Consider the following 12,675-nt stretch of genomic DNA (forward strand, 5'->3'; position numbering starts at 1 on the left):
AGAAAAGAAAATAATTTGATTAAGTTAAAGTATGTCTATGTTACTTCCCAACCAATGAATCAGTTCATTTTTGTACAAATTAAGAATAGGAAGGGATTGGATTTCATACCTTTTTAACACTTTTTTAAATATGTGCTGCTACTTGAAAAGAATATTGCAAGTCTTTTCTCTGTTTTAGATGGAACCCATGACGGTTGACGAGTTCCAAAGTTTGGTTGGTTATATGATTAAACCAGTTGACTCAACTATACCAAGTGGAAATAACCAGCTGTGATCAATGGATACATTGAAATCAATCAAGGCTGCATGTCCAGATGCTGCTTTTTCCCCCTGTATCCCACCTCTAGATGGAGAGCTGGACACTGAATCTGTACTTGAGACGAAGCCAGCATTTCCAACTTCACTGACTGACGAGACATTTGCAGGCCTTCCAGCAAAGGAGAAACGGCTGATGTCTGAAAAGATTTAGAGTAATTATTCCTGCTCAGAAGATCAATTATTAACTTTGCAAAAAATGACAAAGAACACAATCAGTGTGCCCACTGTGGTATAGACACAGTCAAGGTCGGATTACGGGAACAAACGCCCACGATGTCCCAAGTTAGAACAGCAGACACTTTGCCGGACACCCAATTTAAAAAATATGGGTTATTCTACACTGACATGAGCAGAAAGCCAGCTGTAAAATGGGGAATCCGTAATGAAGAAATGGCAAGGAATGTGTTCATTAGTACCATGTGCAGTAAATATACAGAGTTTGTGGCCCGATTGACAGTGTTTCTGATTAGCGCAGATAATTCACTTTTGGGTGTTTCAAGTGATGGCTTACGAAATGTAAATGTTGTGGAAAGGGGATCATTGAAACTAAGTGCCCCTACAAACACAGGGAGTCATCAGTGTCAGATGCTGCACAAAGTGATAAGAGTTTTGCTTGACACTAAAAACAATACACAGGTATTTCACACAAGTGCAACTCCAGATGCATATCCACGATGTACAATATTGCGACTTTGTTGTGTTTAACAGCAATGAACTTTTGTATCTCTAGAGTGATTTATATTACACTCCATTCAGCCAGATGTTGCTAATGGCATGCAGAGTTTTTTTTGTCATTTGTTCTACCAGAAATTGTCACCCGGGGACTTGAAAATGGTATTATTTATGCTGCTGACAATGATAATCTGGTCACATATTGCATATGTGATCAGCAAGAATACGGAAAAATAATACAATGTGACAATGATGACTGCGCATTCCAGAGGTTTCATTATGCATGTGTAAATGGAAGAGAAAATGAGAGCTGGTAACACGTTGATATAGCATTTGTGCACTATAATAATAAGTATCAGTGTATTGTAAAACGAGGTAAAATAAAACAACCTTGGTGTCAGAACTGGGGGTCAAAAAAAAAATGTGGGGTCAAAAACATACTGACAAATTTTTATCCCACTCGTAACTTTTTCGGCTTGAAATAGGATATTGCAACTTGCACAACATACTCTCTTTCTCTCTCTAAACATACAAATAAACCAACATGCACAATTAACAAACAAATGCATTATCATTCAAAGAATAGTTTTATTATTTCATTATTCTTTTAAAATCGTACTTTTAACAGTCTCCTTATATTTCTGAAGCAATATTATAAACCAACATATTATATACAAGCCAATACAAAATGAATAATAAATCTTTTTAAGCGAATGTCAATTTAATGCCCGTCATAGAATGTGTACTATCATCGGTTTCATTGACTTCGTCCTAGAATAAATATATCCAAAAATCAAGGAGGCTAATGGTTCATCTTGTTTCTAATAGTTGCACTTGAATTTTAAGGTCTTTCTTTTAATGCAGCAAAGTTAAAAACCAACAAAATCTGTAATGACCCCGTGACTCTGTAATCCAAATAAACGCATTTGTCTCGGCAAGTTTATTGGTTTCTTTGTTGTGAAAGAATATCTTGGGTTATAACGTGTTCTCCAGATGTTTTGTGGCGAACGAGGGCCGATTTGTAAAAATTTTTAAACCCTGTCACGAAAGGATTATTCACTTTTGCAGTCTTCGCAATCACGCTGTCAGAAGTCACGCCGGTAATCCTAATAGATGTGCCGTACTCCAGTCAAGGGAATTTTTTTATTTTTTCATTTTTTATCAAAGTTTGATCCAGTTACTATTTTGTGTTCTGCTTCTTTCACTTTCTTCGCTAATGATTTTTAGTGCACAACGTTTTTATATCACTTTCTAGTGCAACAAGCATTGAGGTTAAACATCAAGATGATATCTTGCCGAGCTCAATGGAAATCGCGTTGGAGTTCGCGACATTAGGGGAAGCTAATCCGTCATAACATTGCCTTTGCTAGTCTAGTTCATTATTTCGTTATGTTCCCTGCGTTCCACTCCACCAGACCAATTCGATAAAGGTTGTTATTTCCCTTCACTTATTAAGTCACCTAATTTACCCATGATGCAACTCTGACGGAAAACAAGAAACCGGACTATGATGTTTGGATTTATTTATCCAAAGAAACTGGAAACTTTCATTCTGCTGGTTGTACATGCAGTGCTGGGTAAAAGTATTTACTTTTTTAAACAAACATAATCAATATTAATAAGAAGAAGGAGAAACAACAACTTTATTGTGAACACTCTCTACAGCATCAATTAAAATTAAAGCTGCTTTTATACTGACCTTAATTTACTCCATCGGATATTAAGTCTAATGTGCCCGCACTGTTGCAGTTTGTATATATTTAACGCATATTTTTGGGGCTTTGAGTCCATTTTCAAGTATCAGGTATTACACAACTGAAATGTCGAAACAAATTCATATTCAGGTGACATATTTTACACTAAATATCTTTTCTGTGACCTATATCCAGTGAAATAGTTTAGATTTCATCGGTTAGAATCACTGGTTTCATAATTCTTTTAAGTGAACTTTGTGTAATTTGAGTGCATACTTTGTGTGTAACAATATGACAGATTGATTCACCAGTATTTGCCTAAATAATACTGAATCACCCATGAGCAGCATTTAAAAATACTAATTTTAAAAACAAATTTCAGGGAAGGAGAGTCGTGCAATCACGTAGCAGCACTAGTGTATGCCATGGTTGACATCTTCCAAAAAGAAAAATGGCTTCAATTCACCAACTTCTGATGCTTGCAAGTGGAACACGCCAAGATTGATTGATTGATTGATTGTTTGTTTTTTAACGGCGCATCAGCACTTTTAGGCTATTTAGCGCCAAACAAAGTGTTACTTGTATAATCTTTTAAAACTTATAAAAGGTTCTATATCGACCAGCGATATAAAAGAACAAATGGTTGAAATTAAAAACGGTAAGATGGTAACGGTGCAAAATAAAGCTTCCCGATCAACGGGAGATGTAAAAAAGATGAATAGGTATTAAAATGGGACGGTATATATATATTGCATAAAACTGCACAAGGTGATAGCATAAAAGTCAGAGTTTAGAGTAAATATTTACGGCTTTCAAGAACTCGATAATACGAGTGATGTTTATATTATCAAAAAGTTCTTTCATGTCATGCACAACGTAATAACGATCGCGCGTAGGTTGTAGGTCAAAGCACTCTATCATAAAGTGCTTGACAGTGAATGGTTCATTGCAAGAAACGCACTCTGGTGGGTCTTCACCTTTTAGTATGTGGGTGTGGGTGATATAAGTATGACCAATTCGGATTCTTGCAATGACTACCTCCTCCCTACGAATGGTTCTGTAGGAAGGAGTCCATTCTCCTATAGTTGGTTTGATTGCATGAAGTTTGTGAGGTTCGGTTCATCGTGATGTTTTCGTAACTGACAGAAATGCATGCATACCGTTTTTGATTTCGAGAATTTGAAACCGTTTGCATTGGCCCAATTTTGAATTTTGTTTATATTTTGCTGCAGTTGTCTTTCAATTGTATGCATGTGCTTTGACCGATAACATATTAGAAAATCATCAACGTATAACGAACAATCCACACCAGGAGTCAAACACTTGGTGATGCTATTAATTTTGATGTTAAAGAGCGTCACAGATAAAATACTGCCCTGGGGCACACCCATCTCTTGCTCGTGCAGATCTGAGAGGGTAGAGCCCACTCGTACTTTGAATTCTCTGTCGGAGAGAAAGTTGGATATGAAAGAGGGCAGACGGCCTTTTAGACCTAGATCGTTCAGGTCATTTAGTATCCCGTACTTCCATGTCGTGTCATAGGCCTTTTCTAAATCAAAGAAAACCGCTACTAAATGGAACAAGCCAAGAGCAAGGAAACTGAGCACAAAGAAATCCTAGGACCTTACTTTTAAGAAATTAAAGTTTTCAACAGAATGCACATTAGAAAGAAAGTCACAGGCAAAGTCCAGCATTAATATCAGTCCTGACACACCTATTGAGTCAGTGGATGTGATGGAATTGAGTAACAAGCTCAAATTGGGTAACCATTATGCATCCTTTTTACAAAGTACAGGTGACTATGTTCACGCACCCTACCCACAACTCGAAATACCCAAATTACACAACACTGATCTTATGTATTATGACAAGGCCAACTTGCAGAGTAATAAATGCGTGAAATATTTTAAGGACTACATTCCATCGCTTCATTGTGAAAAGGAAGAATGTGAGAAAATTCGAGATATTACTAAAGGACAGGCAAACAACAAAAACTGGTTGTCAGCACGTATTGGCAGAATAACAAGCTCAAAATCTGGACGTGTTTGGAAATTGAAAAAGAGTACTTCGCTTAATTGTACTGTAAGGGAAGTCATGGGATATATTCAGTTTGACAGTGACAGTGTAAGATGGGGTAAAACACATGAGCTAGCAGCAAAACGCCTATACCAGATTAAATCGAAGGTAATCCACACTGACATTATTGTAACAGTTTTGATTATGGGTGAATGAGGAATTTCCCCATCTAGGTAGCAGTCCCGATGGTCTGGTGACCTGCAAACACTGATGAATCGTTAGGACTAATAGAAGTGAAATGTCCATTTAAATTTAGAGACATGACACCATTGGAAGCAGCCAAAGACCCATCTTTTTGTGAGTGGTGCTGAACTTAAGCTTAAACAAAGTCAGGATTATTATTATCAAGTTCAGGGTCAGATGGTTGTTGTTGTTGTTGTTGTTTTGGGGCTTAACGCCATTTTTCAGCACACGATAGGCTATACATGGCGGCCAGTATTAATGGTGGAGGAAGAACCCGGGAAAACCCCGGAAAGAACCACAGACCCACGAGAAGCTACTGGCAAGCTTTCTCACATACCCACATTGGCTGAATCCTAGACTCGAACTGCCGCAGACAGAGGTGAGATGGCAGTGATCCGTAACGGAGAGCGCTTTAGACCACTCGGGGCCCCTCAGGGTCAGATGGGAGTTTGTGATCGAAAATAGTGTGATTTTGTGATATGGACCCTTAGGGGATATCATGTGGAAAGAATTTTCTTTGTTAAAAGAGTTTGCATCCTGATGCTTGAAAAACTGAATTCATTTTATTTAAAGGTAATTATACCAGAGCTCTTCTCTGAACGTATCAAGCGTGGCTTGTCATTATATAATCAGTAATCAGTATGTATAATGTGCATTGGTCCGCTTTTACATCAAATGACATTATCAAAGACTGAATAATTATTTTTTAACCGTATATATGTGCATCACTCAGCTGTATCTGTCAAATGAACTATGACTATTTACAAGATCCATTGACATGTAGACATTAAAACATTGTGTCCAAAATTATGCCATGTTCAAGTCATTCTGAATACGAACTTTTGGTGTGTCAGTGTTCTTAATATCGAGCTTTATTATACTGCTGTGCATAGCGGAGGAGTTGGGGTTGGAATTAATGTTTTAGAGAAAGCACTTGTGGAATATAATTTTTAGGAAATATTGGGCCAAGTTCGTGTGTGTGTGTGAGAGAGAGAGAGAGAGAGAGAGAGAGAGAGAGAGAGAGAAAAAAATCTTAAGAAAATTGGTATCTGTGTGAAGCAGGAAGTACATGTGTACAAGAACATAATAGTGTAACAAGTGCATGTGTGTATGTCACAACAATATAAATATGTTTATCTTGTGATATGTTAACTCTGAATTTAATTTAACTTCAGTTTTCTATATATAATAGAAACATAATGTCGTTGGATCATATATGCATTCAATAAAAAAGGATAGAAACTGATTTGTTTGCTTGTTTTTATTTAATTTTTGATTCCTCAGGCATTCATATATTTCTCTCTCAATAAACAAACACTACACAGCAATGATAACTGACAATATGTTGACTTGATCATGCATTTTACGTATAAAATTATAATGTTGCTGTGACACTTATAGGACCACTCATTGTACACTTACTTCTTATGAGTAGAATATGTAATTTGCATTCTTTAAAGGAAGATTTTGCATGGGCCACTGTGGCTTATATATTCTAAGACTTTATTTGAAGTAAACATCATGCTAAATAGCATGCAAGAAAAATATAAATTTTGACAACATAGATTTTGATTTTGATAAATATGGATATTCAGATTTAATCATGATATATACATGTAGGTAAACAAAATCAAAATGGTTACCATGGTGTTTTTTACGCTCAAATATAAAGAAAATGTGTTAAACCAAGTATCAAATTGTGACCGCTTGCTTTGCAAACGCCACACAAATTTTCCAAATGTTGCAAGCCTGATGTGCTAGAGTGCTAGGCATGACACCCTGCATAATGCGAAAGTTCTTGACCCTCTCAATAGCTCTTTATACACCCATTCTTAAATTTGCTATTCTTCTTGTTTCTTCAACCTGACGTCCATTAAACCTCTGAAACTTCAGTGGTGGAATGATCAACTGGATTCTTCTTGGAGTAGTTAGGTCAGATATACGGAAACCTTTATCAGCCATAACTGCATCTCCTAGTTCACACTTTTCCAATATCCCACTAGCCTGGGTGAGCTGTTTATCGCCGATACTTCGAGCCCACAAATCTGATGCAAATGTTATTAGACCAGAAGGCTAATACCTATTAATGTCTTGTAGGTCATTATGTGATTTGTAGTTTGAATACATCAGTGACTTGTTTGCAAGTGATTGATGTGTCTCTGTGTATATTTCTGTACAGTCGATTATTACTCTGCAAGAAGGCTACTTCTTCAATATGTGAGGCATATACTAATAATATTAACAAGTGCACGCGATGGCCAGGAAATCAAAATGCACTATTTTTCACTCAAATATGATATCCAACTGTTTGTAATGTGACTGCACGTAGTCTTTTAAATATGAAATCTTCCTGCCAAGTCTTGCAACAGAAGGCCAAGCCGTAACCTCATCATGACTAAAATAAATTCGTCCATTGGTATTAAAGATCTGGGGCGACCCTGATTTTTGCCATCTCCTTTTCGTTGTGTGTGTACTCCAGCATCATTCATTGCATCAAATAAAAGACGAATTGTGTTAGGATCTGGAATTCCAGGGTAAAACATACACTTTTCATTGGATTCACCGATATCTTCAAAGGCAATATCAGGTCCTTTTACTTGAATCCGAATTGATTTTGTTTGCTCTTCCTGAATGTATGTTGATGAATCCACCTGCACAACCTTACCAAATGTCTCAGTCTGACATGAACAGTAATTATCATCTGTCTGTGTACCAACAGTAGTGACTAAAGGCTCTGAAATTGTTCGAACTCCATTTTCATTACAATCTACAGTAAATGGATATGTCCGGATGTCTTTCTGTAAGAATCTACACACATCCTTTTCTTCAACTGCTCCATAGTAGTCATTGAAAATCAGCGAGACCTGTTCTGCGCAACAAGTTGTCTTCAGTGTTGTCTGGTCTTCACTTTTTTCAAAATCACTCACAGCATCAGCATCGAGATCCATTGTATTAGGCTGTGATGCAGCTGACTCCGAAGAAGAGCACTGAAAAGATATGTGAAACTTGGCAACATTGGTCATATATCATTTGACATTAAGTTTTCAATAACTTAAATGATTTCTGGGCAAATCATTATGTCCTTGAACCTTAAACAAATATAACCTAAGATAATTTATTCATTAACATGTGACATTAGATTTAACATTCTTAATTCAAGCATGCATTTGAGATACAAAATGCACAATCTTACTACATATTGGACAAAACTGATTATTTGCTGGGTTTTTTAAAATGTATCATTATCTCTCCAAATTAAATGTAACAGATACCCCTCTATTCTATAAGCGCAAGAAAGCTTTCAACGATATAAAAGCAGTTTTCCAATGGAGTTATTCGTTAATAAATTCAGATTAAATTACCTTGGACAATTCAAATATCTTTCTTTTCGACTTCATGTTGAAAACAGATGTAATGTTGTGTTTTTTGGTAAATTTTCCATCTAAGAAATGCGCTGAACACAGGCGGTCATGTCTGTTGTAAGCGAATTGTGGCATCAAAATTTTAATAAGCCTTATCCATGCTTTTCTCAACCTTTCGTCTGCAGGAAACCTGTGGAGAATTATAGTTTTGTTGGCAACATATTTTGCCCCGATAATTGGAACAGACACTGCAATAATGTCTCTTCCTTGTCGCTTATGACACGCTAGTTGATGCATCCATAACGGGAGTATTGTTCGCCGGAGGGATTGTAAATTCACGAACACGGTTTCTGGTTTCAATGTACCAAAGAGCTCTGCAAGGGAGCCTATTTTCAGGGGCGGTAACAACCCTTATCGAACTGGAGCCCAACACAGGGATTCAACAAAGCGGGGAACCAATCAATGCCTATGTCCTCAGTATACACGGTGACGCCCTTCGTCCAAAGCATTGGATATTAAATAAATTCTGACCGCTTTATGCGAATCCCTTGCGTCACAAAAACGCAGGGCAACAAAATGTGTGTCAATTTTATCAAGCGTGCGTCCCTGACGCACAAATCTGCCTAAAGCGATACACTGTAATTTAATAATATTAATAATTCTTTACTTATTAAGGCTGACTCATTAGTCAAGAACTTTTCTCTTTGAGGTCCTCTTAAGGACAGTATAAGAATGCACATTATATGAAGATAGCAATAATTACTGTTTATTTTAACATGTTTTGTATTAAAATACTAAATTCAATTATCTGTTAGAAGCATACATGCTCTTGATATCTTTTCTTAAATGCTATTATATTTTCAACAGATTTTACATGTAATGGAAGCTTGCTCCAATTAACTGTGCCATAGTATTGTTAGTTTTTTTAAAAATTGTTCTGTTCTTGGTTTTGGTGGTAGAAGGTTTTCATGCGATATTGATCTCAGCTGGTATTGTGTTGAAAATGGCCTGGATAAGTCCTGAATATACTCTGGTGCAGTTCCATGTACACATTCATATAAAAGAACTGCCTTGTGAAGAGCAATCCAGTCATATAGTGTGAACCATAGTTCTGTAAATAATGATTTCGAGGGATGATCAATAGATGCATCTAAAATTACGCGAGCTGCTCATTTCATAAGTTTATAAATCTGTCCAGCTCAGATCTAGCAGTTTCCCCATATATTTGAACAATAATCCATTGTTGGAAGAATATATGACTTGTAGTACAGATTTCGAGTTTCCATAGGTAATTATTTCTAGATTCTTCCAAGTCGGGCAGTTTTGGAAGACCGTTTTACAAAGCTTATCAATATGGCATGTATGAGAACTATAATGTTCAAAATTATCATTGCAGAGAGAGAGAGAGAGATGAAGGAAGAGTCAATGCAAAATGAAAACACATTCATGGGTATCTGGTCCTCAAATTTCACAGTACAGTAGTGATCACAACATTATTTGACTTTCAAAAGATTCTTTATACAGGTCACGAGTTGAAAGTGATCTATCTTGGAAATGAATATGCTCTTGAATTACAAAATAGTTTCTTTGTTTATGGTAATATTCATGAAATCGTGGCTTTAATCTGCTTCATACTTAAATAAACAGCTTGGGATGTAGGTTACTTAATGATGCACAAATGGTCATCATATTATCTGAATGAGGTACCAGCCTCAAGCTCATTGCAGAACCTAGTATTTTCAAGTTTTTTATTCTCTCAATTGCACGCTCGAACATGGATGCGCACTCGTACAATCCTGCTTTTCTCATCCTCTCTAGCACTCAGTTGGTCCTTTCCCTTTGTAAATGCAGGCATACTTTACCCGATGTAAAGTGGCCCCCGCACACGCGATCTTGCTCAGTTTGAAACTAATTTTTATGTTAATCGCAGCCAACTATTTCTGCCTCTTAGATAGATCCTTAGGTAGGCGGTAAAAGGGTATATCCTTTGGTTTAAAACGTTTAGCACAATAAACTATACAGCAAGACACGACCATTGTTTCGGATTTATAAATTCTGGCAACAAGCGGATTCAATCAAATATGGAGTAAGCCTATGGTCTTTCTGCCAACCAGACACGGGACACCTCGCCCACCCCCAGGTGATCATCCTCGTGACGTCATGGCGATGTTCGCTATAGTGGAGCGGAAATGAACTTGTATATTGCTATCAGGCATCAAGTATTGTTCAGCTAGCTAATGAATGGTATATGAACTGTGTACTATGTTACGAAGCTAAACAGTTTATTTATCGACGGGCACAAGAACGTTCATATTAAGACTTTCTTCCTTAATATCTTGGTAAATTACAAAAAATATAAACACCGTTTTCATTATATATAAAAAAAACAATGAAACTAAGGTGCAATGTCACCTTCCTATGAACCCGATTCGATATTTAGTTTATGGCTAGATCTACAAACAGAAAACTCGAGATGAGTGTAAAAATTTACCTCTTTGCACAGATATTATCAACATTACGTAATCAATTGTCTTCTTTATTCAAAGAAAATTTGTTGACCGATTCACCGTTTTTGCCTAATTTTAAGTAATCTCTGCAAACCTGAAACGATAAAAGACTTTAAAACAATGTATCTAGTTAATAGGAACAGCAACATTCGTAGTGACATGGTCACATTGTGTACGCTCTAATTGTGTTCATTTTTAATGAAGTTAATATGAATCATTCATCTCGCAACCGCGAAGTCGCACACTAGTAAATTTATATCGCACCCAAATATAATGTCGCACCGTAATATATAGTCAAGAGTGTTTTCTTACCGTGATGTTGTCCAGTTTTGCAATTTATGTGGGTTCCGTCGTATAAACATGACCGGTGATGGAGTTCACCTTAAAAATCAATAATGACAGTGGTTATTGAACCGGATATTCTCATCTGTTTTCCGGACAGTTAACGTATGGACGAAAACGTCTATAATTAAAAATAATTCTTGTAGTCTGATATCCGGGAATTGTCACGTGACATTCATCACATCGTGGCCGCCATATTTGTTTGGGGGAAAGCAAGAAATTACATAACCATTGTAAAATGAATAAGAGCTGTTGTGTACCAGGTTGTCATTCCAACATGTGGAAAAGTCAGGCTCTAAAGTTTTATATAATATCCAGTGAATGCTCAGGAAGAGAAAGATGGTTACATGCAATCAGCAAGCTAAATCCTGACGGCAGTATTAACAAAAATAAACGCTGGTCTCCAAGATCTGGACACTTACATTTGTTCAGCACATTTCATTACTGGTAAGTATTATGCTAATTTATATCCCTTCATTTATACCGTTAACTGATTTACTGTCAATGATCAGAAATGGAATTAAAAATTTTATAATATAACGTGTTCTACCGCACCCTGAAGTCAATTTCGTTTCACTAAGTACCCATTCACAACATTAAAGTGGAGTTTCTGCAATACATTTCTTGATAGTGCAGAAGAACATTCTACATCTGCAATAAATTTTCCGTTCTAATTTTTCAGGTCTCAAAGTCGACGACTCAACACATCCAGATTATGTGCCCTCCATATTTCCAAGCACCACAAGTAGACAAGATGATGGGAAAGAAATGTCAAAAGTAAAGGATGACCGCTTTAAACAGGCTACAAAGAGATCAAGTAGTGCAGGTGTATCGCTCTTTCTCTCTCTTATATATAATTTGATGTAATCACTTGTGTGTCTTTTAGTACTATGACCCTGTACAGCTGATTTCAGATTTTCTATTTTAAACAGATTTGTATAAAATGTGCACACAAATTTACAAAACATTCGTACAAGTTTGTATATTGTATAACTTTAAATTAATCAAGATGAACAATTTGGTCAATAAATATTGAGATTTGTGAAAGTTCATACCGTTCCCACAAGTAATATATATGCTTCTTTTAACAGTGAAATTGGCTGAACCATGTCAGGCAAGGAAGAAGTTGAAGTTAATAGATGACAACTCACAACTGGATATACCATCTTGTACTTTGTCAGATGACAATGACAATTTAGAAGAGGAATCGCAACACCTGGAAACAATCACCCGAAGCCGAGTCAATTTTAACTGCACCACAATTTATGCCAATGAAAAAAACCATTAGAAAAATCTGAGAGAAATGCTGTATATGGAAATCGACAATCTCAGAAAAGAAAGAAATGATGCCTTACAGAAAACATCAAGTCTGGAACAAATAATTAGTGCCAACTCTCTTTCATCAGCTAATGTAGACTCTACATGTAGAGGAAAACAATGATGACTGGCATTAGCTGGGATATATTTTTACAGCTGTTTACCTTTTTAAGTACATGCATTACAAGTAAATGGTCAAATAAG

General features: G+C 36.4%; 1 protein-coding gene and 1 pseudogene across 1 annotated transcript; one reads left to right on the forward strand and one right to left on the reverse strand.

Moving 5' to 3' along the window:
• The first annotated feature begins 591 nt into the window (after positions 1–591).
• LOC149780361 (uncharacterized) lies at positions 592–5,944 on the forward strand (annotated as a pseudogene).
• On the reverse strand, positions 5,587–8,109 carry LOC149780362 (uncharacterized). The gene has a single exon (XM_089937258.1). It carries the CDS (start codon positions 7,964–7,966, stop codon positions 7,277–7,279), a length of 690 nt encoding a protein of 229 aa, XP_089793384.1. The 5' UTR covers positions 7,967–8,109; the 3' UTR covers positions 5,587–7,276.
• Between the last annotated feature and the right edge of the window lie 4,566 nt (positions 8,110–12,675).

Source organism: Sinohyriopsis cumingii, chromosome 16, assembly GCF_028554795.1.
Source record: "Sinohyriopsis cumingii isolate HCF-2022 chromosome 16, ASM2855479v2, whole genome shotgun sequence".
In the NCBI taxonomy this organism is placed as follows: Eukaryota; Metazoa; Mollusca; class Bivalvia; order Unionida; family Unionidae; genus Sinohyriopsis; species Sinohyriopsis cumingii.